The 22291-nt window shown below is 34.1% G+C and overlaps 1 protein-coding gene and 1 pseudogene across 3 annotated transcripts; both read right to left on the bottom strand.

The window, feature by feature from the left end:
• Positions 1–448: 448 nt before the first annotated feature.
• LOC149565259 (pentatricopeptide repeat-containing protein At1g20230-like) lies at positions 449–7599 on the bottom strand. 3 transcript variants are annotated; one of them, XM_089818809.1, is made up of 3 exons: positions 7220–7599; positions 6966–7022; positions 449–759 (listed from the first exon to the last, which is right to left on the bottom strand). In XM_089818809.1, the coding sequence occupies exons 1-3, from the start codon at positions 7410–7412 to the stop codon at positions 647–649; spliced, it is 363 nt and encodes a 120-aa protein (XP_089674935.1). In that variant the 5' UTR covers positions 7413–7599; the 3' UTR covers positions 449–646. The 3 variants fall into 3 exon arrangements, with proteins under 3 accessions (XP_089674935.1, XP_089674936.1, XP_089674934.1); XM_089818808.1 differs by lacking the exon at positions 449–759 and adding an exon at positions 6005–6837 and having other exon boundaries at positions 7220–7474; XM_089818810.1 differs by lacking the exon at positions 6966–7022 and having other exon boundaries at positions 7220–7587.
• Positions 7600–8205: 606 nt separating this feature from the next.
• LOC149565260 (nuclear poly(A) polymerase 4-like) overlaps positions 8206–22291 on the bottom strand; it is a 119823-nt pseudogene continuing 105737 nt past the window's right edge.

Below are 22291 nucleotides of genomic sequence, written 5' to 3' on the forward strand. Positions count from 1 at the left end.
TCTGCAATTTGTTAAAAATAATTTAAATTTTAGCATATATAACATCTAAATGAATATATAATCATGTAATTAAAAAACTTTGGATTTCTTAAAACAATAACACTAAATGTAGATATGAGATTAGCACTAATAATAAGAAATTTGTTTACACTATTTGAAAATAATAACTATATTCAAAGAAATTAAACTATATTAACTACAACCACTTGCATAATACAAGTTTTATTATAATAAAATTCTATTAACAAAATTCTAATTTGACACATACCTCCTAAAATTACATATATCTAACATATTATAAAGGGTTATTAAATAGTAAAATACTATTAATAAATAGTAGTTAAATATATACATTCTTCATTTTTATTGAAAATCATAAATGCTAGGAAAAAATAAAAAAGAATAATTTTAACATAAGCTTATAAAACAAAAGTTACTAAAAGATGGATTTAAAAGTAACAAATGTTTATCTTTGTTATGAATTTTGGAAAACCACGTACTGAAGTATAAAAGAAAAAACCTTGAAGTACTTGCTTACAGTATGCTGCTAGCTATAAGAATACTGTCATATTTTGCTCATTTTTGAGAGAGAGAGAGATTGAATATGTGGATTAAAGCCTATTTTTATCTTTCAATAAGGTGCCACCTAAGAACTCCCACAGAAAACCTCATATGAATGCTTATCCTCTGCACAAACAGCTACCTTCAACCACGTGTGCAAGAAATCTGGAGACACAGACCAAAGTTCCCGATTCAAACCTATTAAGAGAACAGAGAATTAGATCAGAAAAAATAATATCTATTTAACAAAATATGAAAAAGCATATATGAAACATCGTTATTAAGACCCAAAAGTTTTTGCATTATCTATATTTATTTAGTGCATCATATGGTTCCTTCTAACTCCTTATATTCTTTATTCAAATCGTATGTTCTCTTACTTTTCCTTTTTCTATATTCAATTTTTTTACCATTGCATTATTCTTATATCCTCTCTACTAGTGATCTTATCTTACAATATATTTACATCTATGAAATGTGATGTCTCTGATCTTCATATTATGTTTCAACTTCTAAAATTTACATACTTCATGTGACAAGATGCCACATGTTCTCCAGAAGTCTGTCCGACTACTCTTTCCATACCAAAAAACCCAAACATCAAGAGACTCATCTTTGTCACCTCCTAACATTTACATCCCCATTCTGCTCTACAAATGCTTGGATATCATCTGCATATTTTTCTTTGTCAGTGGTACACAGCAATAAAACCTACGAGTTTACATTCACTAACACATCTGATGTAGCGTATATTTAAACAGATTTAGTAGGGAGGGGGAAAACGTTTTTGGGAGATTGCTGGAGATGTTAATGACAAGGAAATAGTGGCTGCGTCGTGTTGTTGGAAGGAGGGAGGCAGCGTTTTATTTGGCAAAGAAGAGAAAGGGATTAGCGTTTGCAAGGAGTTGGAGAAATAACGGAGAACTCCATTTGTTCTAAGTCAGCTATCGAATCATAACAGGTTCCTTTTTGCTATTTACTATTTCCTTATGCATGAATGTGAAATTCCTTACTTGTCTTGGGCTGTGTTGAAATATAATCGGTTTTGCTGCATTAGTTAAGGTAGTGTAAATTGCATGAGATTTGGTGATCTTCTATGTGAAATGATGGGAAAGATAAGTCAAACAAATTTTAAAACCGCCTGTAGCTCTTGTCGGATTTTACTTGCTGTGGATTTATTTTTATGTTTTGTCAACCAAATGATACGTTGTAATGTTGGTATTATCCACATCATAATTTTTAGACCAATAAAAGAAGTCTTTTATTTACAGGCATGTATTGTTAAAACAAGTTTTTTTTTCTCTCCATGACTTGGCGCTATATATATTCACGTTGATAGTTTAGGAAAACGTTTTACCATTGTTCTTTCAGATTTGTTGATAAGATTAAGTTTTAAATTGTGTTCCTTGGCCACCTGAGTGAACTGTTAACCGGGCACAAGCCTATCGTATTTAATACAAGTGGATTTCATCGCTATTAGACTGTCAATACTGTATCAAGAATCCTGTAGACCATTTGTGGAGGCTGGAGATGACTGAAATATGTTTAGTTGATTCAGCCAACAGTTAAAAGTATTCCTGAAATAACAAAATCTATATATAGGAAAATAAATTAGTGACTGCTGAGTTGGGGTAGTGTTAAATAAAATATTATTAAACTATAATAAATTTGATTCTGTGGTTATGAGTGCAGATTTTTATATTAGATACATATATGAACATATTTTTATAGTAGATTATTCTATAGTAAATCTGATTCTATTGTTATGAGTGCAGATTTTTATATTAGATATATGTATAATCAGAATTTATATTAGATTTATGTTCAGATTTTCTATTAGATTTATGTTCAGATTTTCTATTAGATTTATGTTCAGATTTTATGTTTTGACTTATTATCCATTTCCAATTGTTTGTAATAGCCGTTTAAGTACTTTAATGTTCAAGTAAAACTTTCTGTTTTTAATATGATCAAGGAAATAAACTTATTTTTAGATGGATTTGCATATTTTTATATTCGGAAAAGGGCTGGAATTTTTATGATAGGAAATAGGGAAAAATTACGGAAATGATTTATGTTTTATAAGTTTAGAAATCATCTAAGTTATGATGTATTATCTTGTAGTCCATTAAATCAATAGTAAGATAGAAATCTTTACGAATTCTAATTAAATATTTTATCTTAAATTCTGAGTGAAAAGAAGTATGGAAGTACTAAGGTTTTGTACTTTTTTTTTTTAATCTTTTAAAGAAATTTGTGATGAAAATTTGATTATCTAGAAGGGTGTTGAATGTAGAATCAAAGAGGACGGTAATTTATAGGAAATGTATTGTTTTCCTTAGAAATTTACCTGCCAGTTTTTCACACTAAACTGGTTCACGATGCTTGGCCAAGCTCGGTAAAACTTTTTGTGCATATGTTTGAAATGCATTTGGTTATTTTACATTATTTTCCCTCTTCCACATCCTTCTGTATGTTTCTACTAGACATATGTGTAAGTAGATCAGGCACAAAGGCTGCACCAAATCTTTCCGATCCAATTGTGTCGAGTTGCTAGCCTTCTCGTGCCAGGGTCGGGTAGTTCTCCTTAATCAAAGAACCTCGAGGAGCTAACCACTCCATGGTTGGGCGGTTAAAGCGCCTGAACCACTCTTCCGTCTCAAGATAGCGGATGGACATTGTTCCGATGGCTCGGAGACGAGATTTCATGCAGATGGACACTAAGGTTCGATGGCATGTTAATTTTTTTATGATTTATGATTTTAAATGCCTTATATTATATGATGTACTGAAGATACATTCATGTTTGACGTGCAGGTCGACATAGTTTTGGCAAAAGATGTTATGTTCATATGAGTCATTTCTAGCATTTATACTTTGTTTTGTATACTGTATCGATATGTGATCGATTTTTTGTGTTATCAAGTGTATTTAGAGAAGATGATGATATATAATAATGATTGTGTTTCCAGTCATTCTCGACTAATTGTCGATATGTATAGATTTTCCATCTGAGAAAATGGATATTGAATTATATATTTAGGTGAATAAAAATCGACACTAAACTTTTTCATTTTTCTTATATTTTAGTTTTTTTCTTTCCGCATCTTGAAGTTGTTTGCTTATGTGGCAATTGTTATTGGATGTCGGACTTTACATTAGGAATATCAAACTACAAACCATCCGTTAGTAAAATTTGAAATGAAAATCAAATGACATTACACAGTTTGTCACTGCAGCTAATTACAAACAATTTTTTTGAAAGTTTGAATTATGCAGAAATAGCAAGACGAGATTTCTTTTACTATTGGAGTTCCCTTTACAATGCTATAACAATGTAGAGAAAATGATCAGGTGGCAGCAACGAGTTTTTTCCAATTGGTTTTTGAATGAAACTCAAGAATATTGATTTAAAGAGTTTTTAAAATAATATTTAAGAAATTCAAGATTATGGGCTTAAATATTTGAAGGTAGTAGATTTCAAATTAGTGGGATGTTGTCCAAGGGGTTTAGTTTGGTTGAAGCAATGAGTTCTCATTGTTGACACTCTGGTTTAAATCCCAAGAGGAACATCTTTGTGGAATTCTAAGTTATGACTCTTGGTCTTCTATTGGTTGTATTCGTCTCATTGTAAGAAGTGGATTCTAAGTTGTGACTCATGGTCTTCCAATTGTTATTTCTAGTGTAATTGCTCAAAATGAGCTTGAATAAGTTGTAATTGTTGTAATTATTGCTCTTAAAGAGCACCCGATATGTAAACAATCTTAATATAAAATTAGTGAAATGTTTATTATGCAAGTGAATAGAAAGATGAGAAATTTAATTAAATTTTTTTGAAGTGTTTAGAGTTAATCTCACCTTGAAAATTGAAGAACCAACCAGTGTCAACCTCTTCTTTACACAAGAATATGCGACAACTTAAGAAACAGCTAAAAAATATTATAATAGTTTTCATAGGATTTTCAGATTTCGTAAACACAATGAGCACTTTTCTTGATTTAAAATACATCCACAATCTAAATGACAAAAAAGATTTCAAATCATTATAATCAAATCAAATACAGCTAAAAACAAATTTATTTCAGTCAACAGGGAATTGCAACTCAAGATTGTCTGACTGGATATCAGCAAACAAACACTCTTTGGTTTATTAAAATTTAAGGCAGGATCTAAACACTGATCTTTTAGATAAATTTTATAAATTAACCTAACATTTAATTTGTCAGTAGGCACTTATATCCTTAATTTAATGACTACATGAAAGAAACATAACATTTCATTCAATTTTATTAATTTTGCTAACTTTCCTTTTTCAATTTCTTTCTGGCAGTCAAAACTGATATTCGCTACTCCTGCAGGTTGATTCAGCAGATTCTGTAATCCTGCAAGTTGATTCTGTAAGTTAACATAATATTCAGTTCTGATAATTTTGCCAACTTTCCTTTTTCGATTTATTTGTGCCAGATGTCCTCTTGACTACTCTATCATAAATAAGATTGTCAATCCTCCTTTGGCAATAAAAAATAGTCCATTGGACCCTGCTCCTGAAGAAAATTTGGCTCTCCTAATACTTGGAATATAAGATTGTCAATCGTCGTGTGGCAATTGAAAATACACCATTGGACTTTGCTACTTCAGAAAATTTGGTTCTCCTAATACTTGGGAAAATGGAAAATATCGTTTCCGAAAGGGTGGCATTAAGAGAACATAAAGAATTGCAGGAAAAGCATCTGTTGAGTAATCCGCTCAAAAGCATAACTCGTAAGTCCAACCGTGTGTTAAAGACATTGCAAAGGAAGTCATTTGAGGCATCTACTTGTGTGAGTGCCATAGCTAGGTCCAGGAGGAACTTGTTCCACTTTGGCAGCGGTATAAAGTATGAAACAATTCCAAAAGCTAAGGTAAGTTGAATCGTGCTGAAATATAGTAGTTAACTTTCCCCACTTTCCATTTCGTATAAGAAGTGATTGCATGCAATAAATATGAGAACTAATTTTTTTTGGGGTGTTTTACAGGTGGAGCAGAGGAAGTGCAATAACGGGAGTAGAATTGCAGAGTGTTGCAAGCGACAATTCATACTCTGTTGTGCTATAATACCGGAAGACTAACTGTTTGTAACTTGTTTTTTCATAGAAATATGTCAGCATATATAAATGTTGGCATATCTTTTATAATTAATGTGTTATAATAATTTGAGTCAGCATACGTCTCCCCTATAAGTCTGATTAGGGTCAAAATAATTTTATAAGCTTTCCTTTTTCAATTTATCTGCGCCTGTCAAAACTGCACTTGACTACTATATCTAAATACTACATATTATTACCGTTGCAGGTTCATTCTGTATAACATTCAGTTTTGTTAATTTTACTAACTTTACCTTTTCAATTCATTTGTGGCTGTTCTACTCTTCACTACTATATTATAATAAGATCGTAAAGCTTCGTTTGGCAATAGAACTCCTTAAGAAAATTTAGATCTCCTGATAGTTTGGACAATGAAAAATATCATTTCTGAAACAGTAGCACCAAGAAAAGATAAACAATTGCAGGAAAGGCATGTCTTTTAGAATCAATTGAAAAACATCGCTCCCAAATCCAGCCGAGTGTTAAAGATGTGGCGACGTAAGCCATTTTAGGCGTCCAGAAAAAACTCTGTCCACTTTGGTGGAGGTGTAAACTATGAGTCGTACTAAAATATTGTCATGCAGAGGAGTTTGTGAACCCAAGGTCAATCACTAGTCTTTTAGTATCGTAGGTAAGATAACATTCCTCCTTATCCATTTCAACTATATGAAGCATATACTTTGTATCAGGCATGTACCCTGGTTCCTCGATTTCTTCTGTCAATATTTCCAACTTCATGCATTTCATCTATTTGCGATATCGAGGGTCCTCCAACCATAACGAGATGTAACTTGACATTCGCTTTGCTCCAGCTGCAACCTACTTCCCATGTAGCCCTCCAATCATTAGTTAGTTTCCTCACTTCTTCTGCTTAAGCCAGGATCCCATCTGGTACCATATTCTGAATCCAACTCAAATATGTATTGTGCTATTAGAACTCCAAAATCTGGATTGCAAAGGATTGTGCAGGCATCGACCAAGGTCGGCCATATAACTATATCAAGAGAAAATGGCACTTCCTTGGTTAAAATTTCTGCATCAGTCAGTTCTCCTGCCCGGCCAAGAAGGCCAACCATGCAAGTACAGTAATCCATCCTTGTTATTACTCCATAATCTCCATTCACAGAGGTAAAATATGCATAACCTATATATACTATACCAACAGAAAGCACAGAATTTAGGGTTACGTAATCTCACATTTGGTCAAGCAACTCAAACACATTCATGAGCTCAAGCTAGGTATAAACCGCAATTATAATTTTTAAGGCAAATAATACAAACCCAAGCATTCTCCGTTGATGAATTTTTTTGAAAATTTCAGCATTTGATCTTCATGATCTGTATAGTTTGTAGTTGAAAACAACAACAAAAAATTGGAGAAAATCAGTAAATTTTCATGAATCTAGACAAAAAAGATTTTGACTTTGTTTTGTCTTTAATGCATTTTGTCTAGAGATTAGCCTGTCCCCAAGATAACTACCACAGTCGACATTAACTACAATGCGCATAAATAGCAAGAGCATGAATCAACTTACCTTGTTCCGAAGCTGCTGAAATTGAACAAGCCCTAAACAAAGCTAAGAGGTGCTCATTTATCCTCTTGACTTCTCTCTTCCTCTGACAGATGAACCACACGTCCCTATAACTTTTCCATGGCACCTCAATGCATTCGGGCATTTTATCGAACAGATTGCGTGCGTCCTTCCTCTTTCCCCAGTTCGCATACATGTCAATCACAGCTCTTTTTATAAAAACCGCGCCTTCTAATCCGATGTTTACAAGATGGGCTCCAGTCTGCTCGCTTTTTTCAGCAGCTTCTACACCGGAACAGGCTTTCAAGCCGATTCCGATGGTGAAAAAACCGCGCCTTCTAATCCGACGTTTACAAGATGGGCTCCAGTCTGCTCGCTTTTTTCAGCAGCTTCTACACCGGAACAGGCTTTCAAGCCGATTCCGATGGTGCCGTAACTTCGAACTGGTCTTCTCGGATACTAACTGCGTGCTGGTCTTCTCGTGCAGAAACTTCCCGCTGGGCTTCTTGGAATGTAACTTCGCGCTGCCATTCTTGGATTGTGACTTCGCGCTGCCCATCTCGCATTGTAACTTCGCGCTGCCCTTCTTCGATTGAGACTTCGCGCTAGCCATCTCGCATTGCAACTTCGCGCTGCCCTTCTTGGACTGTAACTTAGCGCTGGCCATCTCGCATTGCAACTCCGCGCTGGTCTTCTCTGTTCCATCTGTTGTAAGTGTTTGGAGGTCTTCGATTAGTGTCCGAACTGGGCATCCACTGCATTCATTCCAATCCATTAGACATTTTGTCAAACAATTAGTGTGCATTCTCTAAACCATTGCATTTGTTATTCATCGTTGAAAGACTTCTATTTTTTCAAAACTATTTACCTGGTATGCAGTCTTTATTAGGAAGGCGTGGATAAGTCTGCCTAGATGTATGTCTTTGAACTCGGTGGCTCTTTTCAGCAGGGCAGTGACCTTATAACTGTCCATCACCAACTCAATACGCTCACGGAAGCAGGGTTTGCTTCAAGACGATATTACTACCCTGGGCATCACTAAACTTGGGTAGAAAGCAAAGGTAAAATGAATCGCACTGAATACTTCTCACGCTCTTTCCCCCCTGCCCTTTCCGGCTAAGAAGAGACTGCATGCAACAAAGATGAGTAAATAAAAGCTATGGTTTTTCACAGGCGGATGTGGATGGAGAAGTCGAACAACTCGCGTAAAATCGGAGAACGATGCAAGCGACAGGACATAGTATGTAATGCTATTCTATAATGCCAGAAGAGACTGTTCGTTCAGTCTCTGTGTTTTCCCATTTTCGCACCTATGTTATAATTATCGTTGTTATCTTCGGTATTGTTAGCTTTTATTTAGTTTTACAGGTTTTGTGTTAAATTTTTGAGTGGTCTCCGTTCGTGGTTAAACTTTTGTTTTAGTTTCTTCTTGTTTCTAATAATTTCACATTCATCGTTGTTTCTTGTCTTTTTTATATGTAATTATTGATCGAACGGACTATAATGATTTAGTAGAGGAGAAATCTCTTTTGGATAAAGCTCCAAAGTCATATGGGCTAAGCCTAAAAGTATAGAAATCAAAAGCACATGGGCAAGGTTCAGAAGTAACTAAGAAAAGTCATATGAGCCACACCTAAAGCAAGAGTTGACAATAAAAAGGGCAAAGTCCAAAAAAGGAAAACCCTACAGTAGCCAAGGTAGTAGCTAAAGAAGGCGAAGAATCTAATTCATCCTTCTTTCCCCAACCAAGTTATTGAGCTATTTTTGAGTATACAGCAGTCCAGTCATTGACATTATCTTACTCAATTTTCTTGTTATCATATTGTGGAGAAATCACTAATGCCAACCTAGAGAAACCTTTGGAAGACAAAGGCTAATCGAAAGCATCTAGTTGAGAAGGCCAGCCAGCAAAGCCTGGTGGAGCCCAAGCAAGAGAGGCGATGGGTGCCCAAATATAAGGGAGCCTCTATAGCATGGCAAAATAGCATAGCCACATAACAAGAGATGGCACTGGGGAGAATGGCAATGAGGAGCATATGAGGGTGAAGTGTTTGGTCACCTTCTAGAAGAACTCTACCCACGACATAGAATATCTACTAGAGATGGAAGCATATGGACAAAACTTAGCTAGAGTGTAGAGAGCATTTCCTTATTGTTGCAACAATTCATGCAAACGGGCCACCCCAAGGGTGACTTTGTCAACTTGGACTTGAATTTGGAGCTTGACATTGATGCAAATACAAGCTTTAGCAAATAAAGATGCATGAGTATCTACCAAGACACGTTAAAAGCAATATTTTTGTCTTTCCAAGGAGCAAAAAGAATCTCCATTTCAATAGTGTCTCAAAATTGTAGGAAATAAAAGGGAAGTGGAGGATTATCTCCCAGAAGGACCATATGCCAAGAGAATATGTTGGGTCTAAATGGAGAAAATAAATCACAGATCCAAACCCAGCAGTATTGAGTTATTTGGCAAAAGAAAAAAAGGTGAAGGAAAGACTCTGGCTAACCTTAAAAGGCACAACGAGCATCTAGAATACCTAAATGGTGGAGACATAAACCCAAAGCTAAGTCTTGGAAAAGAATATGCCAAGCAAAATGTGCATTTTTAGGTTTTGCAATGCTAGACCTATTAGAAAGTAAAGTCCACCAAGATAACTGAGAGAGGGGGGTGAATCAATTATGTAATTAAAATAGCTCTGAATATCTTCTTTAATTTTGAAACAAATAAGCAATAGATGCAACAACCATAGAAATATAACCATACACAATAACACCAAATTTGTTAACTAGGGAAACCCTTGACCAGAGGGAAAACCCTGGTGGGAATGATGCCCACAAGATGATGCACTAATATAAATGTTCATTGTTAAAGGATGGACCTTGTTAGGAGTCAATGAAATATAATCAATACATATGAGTCCTTGTTAGGAGACTTTGAATCCCTGTTAGGAGATTCCAACCCTATTAGGAGTTGTGTCAACCCTATTGTTGAAAGGAAGACAGAAGGACCCATTGTCCAAACAATTTCAATACTATGCTCACTGAATATACAAATGTACATCAACAATTATCTTGCCAAATACAGTTCCTTGTAAATTCATTGTGCACTAACTACACCAATTTCTTCTCTGATCCAAAAGATATTTGCATTAAAGCTCGCACAATACAATATGGTCTCATTGATTACAAAATATCCACACTAGATACCTAACTACAAGGAAATCACATTTTCTTTATAAGTCCTAGAATAAATCATTGAGCCAGTCTTGAGGCTTACCCAATTTACAATAATAACATAGGACCAACTTAAGATATTATAATGCACATTTGATTACAATATTACATATTTTCACAATTACAAGTAATCTATCAGCTCATAGTCTTCATAACTTTCCACTCGTTGATCATCTAATTATGTGTGTTTAACCAAGCCATCTTCAACATGTCTTCAACCTCCATCTCAGCTCGTTCTACCAGATTCCATCTCTATTAGGAGATAAAATCAAAACATCAGTACCCGCTTTCCAAAAATGTTGCCTAAAAGTTGCCTTCACCAAAATCTTCATAACTTTGTCTAGTCTCCATATTTCTATATGTGCTCTTAGTTGTAGCATCTAGACATACTCTAGAACATAACCCCAAGTGCACATAAGTTGTTCTTTATTCCTTGAACCGTGTGAAGCCAATCTATGCCTATTGCTCTGCCACTCTTCACAAAATAACTAGTATATTGACATCAATGACAAACTATGTCATGAATGCAACACACAATTACTGAAACATGTCTCCAACACTGCTAGGATGTCCCCTTGTAGGAATATCATCACCATTCATGCTAACAATACCAAACTATAATAAAACATAGTCTCCATGTGGAATGAGGGGATTGTAGATGCCAACACTACTTGAAAACATCCACCATTAGTAAATGGTGTAAAATCCATTGATAACCTTGGTGAGGTTTATATTGTTGGAAAGTAGTTTTCGGGTACCGCCACCAATATTTCGACCATGGTGTAAGGCTGGTGATGTCAATCTTGTTTAAAAGTTGATCGAGCAAAAGAGAAACTAGCAACTCAAATGTGTCTCAATCTTGTATGTGTTGAGTATTAGGGAGATTGTTGAGCTGGAATTATTGTTGAATATTTTGTTGACATACAAGTTTTTACCTTGATGTCAACATATGCTCATGAGGTTCTTGAAAAGATTAGATGGACCGACTATGATTCTATGTGTTACATGCTATTGAGTAGGATAGTGCAGATAATGTATGGCATTCCTGAGTATGCGAGCTTGGGTTTATGTTTTAGAGAGAGAATGGACATTATGTCTATGGTCATGGAGCTTTATGTGTTGATCTAATAGAGTTAGAAATGTTTTGGTGAAGATTGGTTGTAGACCAACGAGAGAGAAGTATGCCAAAGGTAGTTACTATATTTTGAGTACAACTTTTTAGCAAGCATGAATAATTATACGCAAGCATAAGGCATGGTAGAAGACTTGGTTTAGTGAAAGCTTATGGATTTATGGTTCATTTGGTCCCTTTTGTTTTGGTCTCTTCTGTGTAGCATTTGGATAATTAGGAGCCAACTGGATGATGTAGCATGTATTATGGATTGATGAGCATTGATCGTGGATCTTGGTGCATGTTTTGATAATTATAATTTTGATATACTTGTAATAGGTACCATTTGTGCCTTAGCTTTGGTTGATGTAATTATTTGTCTATTCGGGAAGCTCTAGCAAAGTGACCTAATTGTGTATTTGTAACTTGTATAAAGGAAAGTAATTCCTTTGTTGTAAGTTATGGAATGTAATGTATAGAAATGTGAATGTATGTGTGAGCCTTGTTGTTGGATATCAAACCAGCTTTAAAGGTTGGTCAGATGTTTTGATTGAGGTATGATTGAAATTTGTGATGGTTCCTTATGTACTTTACTATAATTATAAAGGAAATTGAGTTGTCATTCATCTAGTCTAGTTCATCATAGGTGGATTTAACCTTTCATTCTTCAAACAAAGAGTCCTCTTGAAGGTGGATTTAACATTTACCCTTCAAGAAGTTTTCTTTAGTAGTGAACATTTTGTTCTCTACCAAATCCTAACAGGGTTGTCAACCTTTTACTAGAGGTTTTGTCCTTTAACAAGAATTGATGTACTAAATTCTATGTATCAAGTCCTAATAGGGTTAGGTCTCCTAACAAAGATATTTTCATATTTGTGCATGATCTTGTGGGTATCATCCCCACTTAGGTTTTTCCCTTGACAAGGTTTTCCTCAAGAACAAAAATCTTGTATCTTATGGTGTTGACTTTTATCTTATTCATCTTGTTATGCATTGTTATTTCTTTCATTAGTCATTTGGTTGAGGATTGTAAAGTTTATAAATTTAGCACACAAGTGATTCACCCCCCACCACCATCAGTTATGATAATTCAAAAATGGGAAATGCACAATCATATATCAATTAGGAAACATTATCACATCAACTACAAAGGTAAGAGGTATTGTATTTAAGTTGAATCCATCAGAAGTGAGTTGTTTTATTGTGAAGATAGATGACAATTGGCTATGTTATAAGAGGTTTTTTCATGTGAATTTTGATAACATGGTGAAGATAAATAATTCAAATACAATTCAAGATTTACCTAAGATAGTGAAGCCTACTAACATGATGTGTAAAGAATGTGTTGTGGGAAAGCATACAAGGAATAGTTTTTAGAGCAAGACTCGTAATTATAGATGAAGTTTAGATCTAGTTCATGTACATATATATGTGGTCCTACAAAGACAAGGGCATACTATGGTGAGAAATTATTTATACATTTTTTTCATGATTGTTCTAGGATGATGCGGATTGCACTTCTTAAACACAAAATGGGGCATTTGATAATTTCAAGATTTACAATGAAAAATTTGAGAATGAATTGGGTTTGAAGATAGAATGTTTGAGATCAAATAGATGTAGTGAATTTACATCAAAAAGATTTAATGCATTTTGTGGGGAGCATGGGATTTAATTGTTGACTTCTATACCTAGGACTCATAGAAGAATGGAGTAGAAGAGAGGAGAACTAAAACTATTCTTGATACTACAATGACATTTTTTGTTGAAAGAAAGGTTGGTATATTAGTGGGAAGTAGTTACTACTATGGTATATACTTCAAATAGAGTTCACACTAGGCGCGGCATTGGTAAGACTTAATTGGATTATGGTTTGGTTTTGTACCTTTATTTAAGTACTTTAGAATATTTGGTAGTAAATGTTATATTAGAAGGCATGATGAGAAAGGAGAATTTGATCCTAGAATTGATGAAGGGATATTTATTGGTTTCTCTACTAATAGAAAGCATGTAGATGTTATAATTTCAAATTGAGAGATATAATTGAGAGTTCTAATATGAATATTGATGAGATATGTGAGGTACAAAAAAGATTTTATGTTCATGATTTAGATAATGAAGGGAATAAAGCATCTACAAGTCAAAATCAGAATTAAAGTTAGAATTAGGAACAAGAACTATAAGAGTTCTGTAAGATTGATAATGGGATTTAAGTATATGTTGAATAGCCAAGGGGAACTCCTAACACTTCAAGGTATGTATCATTGAATCATTATGAAGAACAAGGTATTAGTCATGCAAGAAAAGGTGTAATGACAAGTGCTAAGATAAGAAGTGAATTGTGTTTGATTTCACAAGTAGAACCTAAAACTACTAATGAAGCTTGTAAAGATAAATCATGGATTAATGAAATGCAAGAAGAATTGAATTAAATTGAGAAGAAGAACACTTGAGAATTATTTCCTATGCCTAAGAATAAGAATTTTATAGGAATTAAATGGGTTCTTAGGAATAAGATGAATGAGCAAAGTGAATTTGTAAGAAGAAAGATTAGTTTGTAAAGGTTATTTATAATAGAAAGGTATTGATTTGGATGAAATATATTATCATGTGGCTATGCTTGAAGTAGATAGATTATTTTTTACTTATGTAGTTCATAAGGAATTCAAGGTTTATCAAATGGATGTGAAATCCACATTGTTGTATGACAAACTTGAAGAAGAAGTTTACATAGAACAACCAGATGGTTTTCCAGTAACTGATCAAGAAGACATGGTATGCAAATTGATGAAAGCATTGTATGGATTGAAACAACCACTGAGGGCTTGTATGCTAGAATGGGTAGGTATCTTTTGCATCTTGGTTTCAAGAAAGGCAGTGCATATAGTAATTTGTACTTAAGGACTAATTTTAATGGTATCTTAATTATTGAAGTTTTTGTTGATGATATCATATTTGGTGGAAATGATGAAATGAATAACAAATTTTCTGATGAGATGAAAGGTGATTTTGAAAGATCGATGATAGGGGAAATGAAATATTTCCTAAGTTTTCAAATCACTCAAAATAAATATGGAATTTTTATTTCTTAAATTATGTATCTCAAGGATTTTTTGAAAAAAGCTTGAAATGGGAAATTGTAAGTCACTAGGAAAACCTATAGTTACATGTTGTGAATTATCTTCTATAAATGACTCACAAAATACATTCCATATATGGTACAAGTCAATAATTTGTGGATTACAACATCTAACTCACACAAGACTAAATAAATAAAATGTTGTTGGAATTGTTGTAAGATGTCAAGCAGAACCTAAAGAGACTCATTTGGGAGCTATGAAGAAAATATCTAGATATTTAAAAGGAACATTAGATTATGGTTTGTGGTATGATAGATCTAATTATTTTACTTTGTATGCTTTTACTAACATTGACTGGGTAGGAAGTGTGGAAGACAAGAAAAGTACAAGTGGGGGATCCTTTTTTCTTAGAAGAAGATTAGTTTCCTAGTTAAGCAATAAGCAAGATTGCATATCTTAGTCTACTACTAAATTAGAGTATGTTTCTACTACAATTAATTGCATTTGGTATGGATGAAACAAATGTTGAAGGATATTGGTATTGTAATTGGTGATCCTATTGTTATTCATCATGATAATACAAGTACAATTAATATATCAAAAAATCCAATTCTAAATTCAAAGACTAAGCATATATCAATCAAGTATCACTTTTTGAGAGAAAAATTTGTAGAAAAAGAAGTGAAGTTGGAATCTATAAGCACACAGGAACAAATAGGAGATATTTTCACCAAGTCTTTGCCTAAAGAAAAATTTGAGCATCTCAGAGCTATGTTTGGGGTGATGGCCCTGCCTTGCGAGAGCTAAATGATGTGGGAACATGTCAATCTAGAAGTTATTAGAGCATTATCATAAGTTAGGATGTGATAGTTGCGTACTACTACTCCTCGAGGTGAGTAGTAGTTATGGTTAGAGTTAGGCTTATAAAGCTCATTAGATATGTTTAAGGGAATAATATTTGGTAATTAGAGTACATGGTATGTTTTGTGACACTTGATTTCCCTTTGGATAGCTAGAGTAGGAGATTTTTTTGAGTTTGAAATTATTTTGGCAACCTTTTCCAATAATATTAAAGGGGAAGAGAATATGTGAAAAAAATCCATTTAAGGGAAGTATTTCCTAATGGGGGAGATCTATGACGAATGGGGAGTATTATTAAGGATATTTAGAAATTTGTATTTAGATGCTACTTTTGGAGTAATGTTTTTCACATATATATTGTCATCAATGCCAAATGGGGATATTGTTGATGATAAGGGATAATGTTGAGTTGGAATGTTGATAAATTATTGTTGACATACAAGTATTTTCCCTGATTCCAATATATGATCATGAGGTCTACAAATGAGATAGACATGCTATTATTATGTGTATTATAAGGAATTGAGCATGATATTATGGACAATGTACGATATTCCTGAGTATGTGAATTTGGGTTTATGTTTCAAAGTGAGTGTAGAGATTATGTCTATGGTTGCAGAGCTTTATGTGTTGATCTTGCTTGAGAGTTACAAATTTTTTGGTGAAGACTAGTTACATACCAATGACAAAGAATTGTGTCAAAGGTAATAAATGTGTTTTGAGTATAAGTTATTGATGAGAAAGAATTTGTTACTCCTATAGACATTACATATTGTCATTAGTGCAAAAGGTTAGTTAGTGAATGTAGAGGTTATTGGTTGGTGAACATTGTTACCGAGCCATGGTATATTTTCTTGGCCAAGATAGAACATAAGTATATATATGGGACAGTTATAACTAAGCACTATATACACCAGGCATATCTATGTACACTGAGTGAAGGATACACTAAGCTAGACAAGATTAGTTGAGCATATTGACACCAAATGTCAACACATCTACTGAGCATGATTAGAGTGTTTACTGAGCTACATAGCAAAGACATAAAATTTTGGAATGACACTAAAATCTATGTATTTCGATTCCACCAAGCAGGAAAAGATATTTGCATAGATTGAGTTGAATATTGCCTAAGATTTATTGGGAAGAGTGATTTGACTAGTGATGATCCCAAGGTAGAATATGTACTAATGAAATAAAAAGAAGAGGAATAAGATGATAATAATGATTCTAGATCATTGATCTTGATCAATGGAAAATTCCAAAATTTTCTTGAACCTTAGTCAAGTTATGGATCCAAGAATAATTTTTTTTCCATATAAGGACCTACTTAGAACATTTTAAGGTTGTTGAGGCCATTGTTTCTGAAATTGTGTTAGAGAGGGGATATGCTAGAGGAATAAAAAGGTGAATATATTGCAAAGAAAAGTACCATGCAACAATAAAGGAAAAGATTAGATACATTAGTCACAAGAGGTAATGAGGTTGTTGGCTTCTGATTTAATAATGATTTCAACTACCAGGTAGACAAGATAGGATTGCATCTAAGGGAAGCTATCTCTTATGATGGACACAATTTGTCAAGAACCTGGGCCAACTATAAGGTTGAACTCCTTCTACTTTAGGCTCTACAAAACCTAGGTGGGTAGAGCTCAAATTCATTCATATGGTACCAATTGCCAAAACATACATCTAAATCTAGATAAAGTAGATTGAAAACCCTTATTTCTCCTATACGTATGCAATAACAAAGGTATGCAATAACAAGTTACAAAACCTTTCAAATATAAAAGTTGAGTGAGGGTATCCTTTCAACTCATAAATATAAAGGGAAATGGATAATTGATATTTGATTTTGAATTCAAAAAAACTCCATGTGCAAAAATAAACTAAATTGATCATGTAGCTGATCAGTGCCCTATCCATTAGGTATTCCACAAAACATAACATACATCAGGTACTGGTGATCTATTCTATCACTTTGTGAATCAGACATCCCAATATTCAAACTAAACCTCATACTTACCAGACATCCTTCTCATGAAACTCAGAACCCTATCAAAATGTGTTAAGCATTTACATGATTCTTTGAATCAAATGCAAATCACATCAAAACATACAACCCTGAATGAGATACAACTAGATCTATGTTATTTGTCCATAAACCACAAAAGATTGTAAACAACAGAGAAAGAAGAAAAGTCACAATGAAACTAAGTAATTTTGTTGTTCTTTGTATTCATTCCTTTGAAACAAGTGCATTCAAGATGCATGAAAGACCTATAAAACACACCAACAGATCAGAACTATAACTCTATCTTTATTATTGTTGTTCATACAAAAGAGAAATATTGAGGAGAATAGTAGAATCATAGCTAGAGCTAAGCTCAATAGTTTGGAACCAACAACATCCAATCTTGGCAGTATCACAGCTACGGAAACTTGTCCAAAAGTCTAGAACCAACCCTATACAATGAAAGAAGAAAGAAAGATACAGATGAGGAAAGAATCCTGGATCTAATCTAGAATCAACATTTTCCACTCAAATCTCCCTCCAATGCTACTACGAAACATCATTCATCTCTCTAGAATTGAAAATTGGATCAGATCTCATCATTATTTTCAACAAACTTGAAAATATCTTCTAAAATGATGAGAAAAGAATACTTCTAATAAAATTATCAGATCTACTATAAAATGTTGCCAAAATCCATAGTAGACCACTTTGGAGGTGAAATAACATTGCTACTAAGACCCTCTCCAAATTTGGTGCCTACCCAATTTATCATTTTCCCATAAACTAAATTTAAACCACCTATAGTAGAATGCAATTGCATAAGGAGCTTCTGAAAAAAAAAAAAAAAAAAACCTCATTGTAACTCTTATCCACTAATACATGTGTAGAGATAAATAGAAAATCTAAAAACTAGGCTTTGAGAGCTTTTCATTTATATATAATAGAGAAACACCTAGAGAAACCATTTGAAAACCAGGTTTAGAACTTGACACAAAAGCCCTTCAACTTTGTAAATATTTAATCACATTATAAAGTTTGAACTTTATAATATAAACTTTATCCAATTTAAATGACCTTGTATGTTTGTTTGAGGAAAAACATTAAAAAATTAAATTTTTAAATTACTTGGATTTTCCCTCTTTTTCTTCATCCTAGTCAAACCTAGTTTGACCAACCTGTGACAGATGTCACACTCTGATTGGCCAGTCCTAGTTGAGTCACCTACTTTGTCAAACACATTGGACAACTTTTCCACCTGGGCACCATGTGGCACCACCTGATTCATCCTTAGACTACCACATCTGACCAAGCTCGCTACCACGTGGCAAGCTCCAATTGGGTTGCCATGTCACTATGGTTAACTGGTGAGAAACTCTCCACGGCGACATAACAATAGTAGTTGATTGCACCATGAGGTGAAATCTTGTCTGTCCATCCTAAATTTACCACCTTAGCACCTACTGCCACACGCTGATCTATTGTTATCCTCATCAACATCCTACCACATCATTGTGACATAGCGACATCGCAACATGTGGCACCCCTGATCCACATCACTACTTGGTATTTTGCACCAAATCACCATTTGCACCTCATTTCTCCTACCACATGGAGGCCTATTTCTATAACATTATCCTAGTTAGTAATAGCCACATGACTAGCGAGATAGTAATAACTCACCAAGTGTCCTTCCCACCAACTCAACACCTCAAAATCCATGCCAAGTGTCATCTGATCATTGGTTTCTTGGTTGCCACATGTCGATAGTTTATTTGGTGGTTGGTCTACCACATCATCTTCACTTGTGCATTGAATTTGGTCAAAAAAATTCCCTATGTCTCTATCCAGCTGGACTGATACAAGAGCATCGAGTGGTGTAAGGGCAATCCTATATCACCCAAAAATATGCTTAGTGCTAGTTTCTATTTAAATTGTTTTTATTTTTGGATACCCATTTGGGTCAAATAAAGATTCCAACTCTCATAGTTCCACTATTGCTTTTCTGGGTTAGAGTTTTTGAGCACCTTGGGATATGTGCCAATGTAGAAAATAGGTTATTTTGTAATTGAGCCATTATTATAATGAGTTAGAGAGTATAAGTTTGAGGGATGATTGTACTTGTAATTTAAAGCACTCCAAAAAAAAAGAAGGTCAAAAAGCTTTACGGTTTGAAAGTTATTGCAGTTTTAAGTTGCCTAGAGACCTCTTAAGAGCACGTTAAAGTCAAATTTGAGGCACTAAATGGCATCTTATGAGTCTAAAAAATGGGGGACGAACAAAGCTGGTCCATAGAGCTATAGAGCGCTTGGAGAGCTTTTTGAAAACGTAAACCGTTTGTTAATCGAAGTCTCAGATCAAAAGTTATGCCTCCTAGAAGTTGGACTACCATTTATGGATTCTTCTAATTTTACACTGACTTCTGACATGTTTTCTAGAACCTTTTTTTTTGGTGGTGGATGCCAAATGGAATATTCTACAATTTATTCTTAACCCTAAACCTAATTTAGTTTACTTAAGGACATTTCTAGCATTGTAAGGATAGGTTTTGGTGGAGTTTGGGAGAAGGTAATGTGAGAAGGTTTTTCTCAAGAATTTGATAACATTGTAAGCCCATTGGGCATGTTTTGGAGTCTATTTTCATTGTATTGAATGTAGTAGCAAATCATTTCTGATAATAATATTCCCTTTTTCTTGTTGTGTTCATTTTTGTCTTGGATTGTTGCCTCATCAAGTGGTATCAAAGTAGGTTTTCCTGAGTGTGTAGACAGAGCACCGACTCTGAGGCAGTTTGCACCAAGACTGTGTGGTTGTGGGTTTTGATACAAGAAGATGCCTCCATGAAGGGAGCATGGTGGAAGGGTTAGAGCTATTACTCCTGAGGTTAGAGCCCTCCAGAGATAAGTCCAAGCATTGCAGGAGGAGATCCGTAGAGGGATGAATGTTGCTATAGGTGACGAAAGTGAGGAAGAAAATGAAGAAGAAGGAAATATTGGGTAGGAAGGGGAAGGAGATGGAGAAGTCCTAAACCATGTGAAGGAGAGACTTTTTAGGGCCATTGCAAAGCTTGAAAAAGGAACTAAAATTGACATCAACATATTTTTGGAATATCTAAACCTAGATGAGTTGATTGACTGGATCAATGAGTTGGAGGAATATTTCAAGTATGAGGATATCAGGGACCCTGATAGGGTTAATTTTGTGAAGGCCAAAATGAAAGGCCATGCTAAAATTAGGTGGCAAGAGATTCAGTTGGAAAGAAATATAAGAGAACCAACAAACAAAAACAGAGGGGAACACTAGTTCTTAGCTTCCTAACAAATGGGTACCAAAAATAGAAGTAGAAATAGAGTAGAAAAAATAAAATGGGAGAGCCTTACCTCATATCCAAAAGGGAAAGGGAATCTAAACCATAAAATAAAAATTCCACAGAAGTAGTTGTAAATCACAACAATCCAAGGTCTCCCTGAGTTGGATCCAATGAGACTAACCTCGCTACGATCCCACACCTATAGCTCTCACAACAAACAAAATAGTAAATCCTCATGAAGAGGATTTTGGGTTTTACTCTCAAACTTTCTAATTCAAAAGTGAGAAGTGAGGAATTAAATTCCTTTTTGGATACTTATTCACTTTTTAAGTGAATAATAGATTAGTGGAAAATAACCAGACAACCTAGTTAAACCCCAAATTGACCCAAACAAAAACAAGCTATTCCTAGAAATAGGAATTCATGTATGGAAAAGTTACCAAAAATAAAAATAAAAAATAAAATAAAATAAAGTCTAAAAACTCCAAAATCATAGAATTTTCCTCAACAACTTTCGTGATAATTCAAAACTCTAAATGTGCAAACATGCTTACTTGTCCAATCACTTAATGCAAATGAGTTTAGATTTAATAATCACCAAAAGGATTGATTAAACAATAAAAATAAAAATATGTAAACCATACAAGGATGACATTAATAAAATATGAATGGTTGAATCACTAACTCCATATGCCACTGCCAGAGATATAAACGTTGCACACTAAACAACATGATCAAGTGCAATTGTGTATAAAAACATAGTGGAAGCAATAAATGAATTAAATCATATAATTTAACCATTTATTCAATTATACCAAAATAATTCATTTACATCACTCACATAGAAGCTAGAGCCAAACCAAGATTATCTAAGTATGTCAAGAGACATCACCCTGGTGCACAAATCATTAGAGATAAAGATGCTAGACCAAATACAAGGAACAAGTTGAGAAATGATACATGTTTGATAAGCATGAAGGAACCCAAAATAGTGAAAGATGCCTTAGAAGATGTGGACTAGAGTAAAGCCATGAAAGAAGAGATTGAACAAATTGAGAAAAATAAGACATGGAGTCTACTTCCTAGGCTAGAAGACAAAAATGTGATTGGTACCAAGTGGGTATAAAAAAACAAGTTAGATGAAAATGGTGAAATCACAAGGAACAAGGCAAGATTAGTCTATAAAGGATATGCACAAGAAGAAGCAATTGACTATGGAGAAACATTTGCCCTTGTTGCTAGATTGGAAGGAGTAAGAACTCTACTTGCTTATTATGCATACAAAGGTTTCAAAGTTTATCAAATGGATGGTAAGTTCTAATTTCTAAATGGTATATTAGAGGAAGAAGCTTATATAGAAAAAACAAAAGGATTTATTGATGTTAACAACAAAAATATGGTATGTAGATTACACAAATCTTTTTATGGTTTGAAGCAAGCATCAACAGCATGGTATGAGAGA

The sequence above is a fragment of the Cupressus sempervirens genome, chromosome 3 (assembly GCF_028749045.1).
Source record: "Cupressus sempervirens isolate cs-2001-9-10 chromosome 3, ASM2874904v1, whole genome shotgun sequence".
In the NCBI taxonomy this organism is placed as follows: domain Eukaryota; kingdom Viridiplantae; phylum Streptophyta; class Pinopsida; order Cupressales; family Cupressaceae; genus Cupressus; species Cupressus sempervirens.

Coding starts and splice junctions, on each gene's coding strand:
- LOC149565259 (XM_089818808.1), bottom strand. CDS start 7,412: ATGTATGCGAACTGGGGAAAGAGGAAGGACGCACGCAATCTGTTCGAT. Junction 7,023..7,219: donor TTCAGCAGCTTCGGAACAAG/GTAAGTTGATTC, acceptor CAAACTATACAG/ATCATGAAGATCAAATGCTG. Junction 6,838..6,965: donor CATCAACGGAGAATGCTTGG/GTTTGTATTATT, acceptor CTGTTGGTATAG/TATATATAGGTTATGCATAT.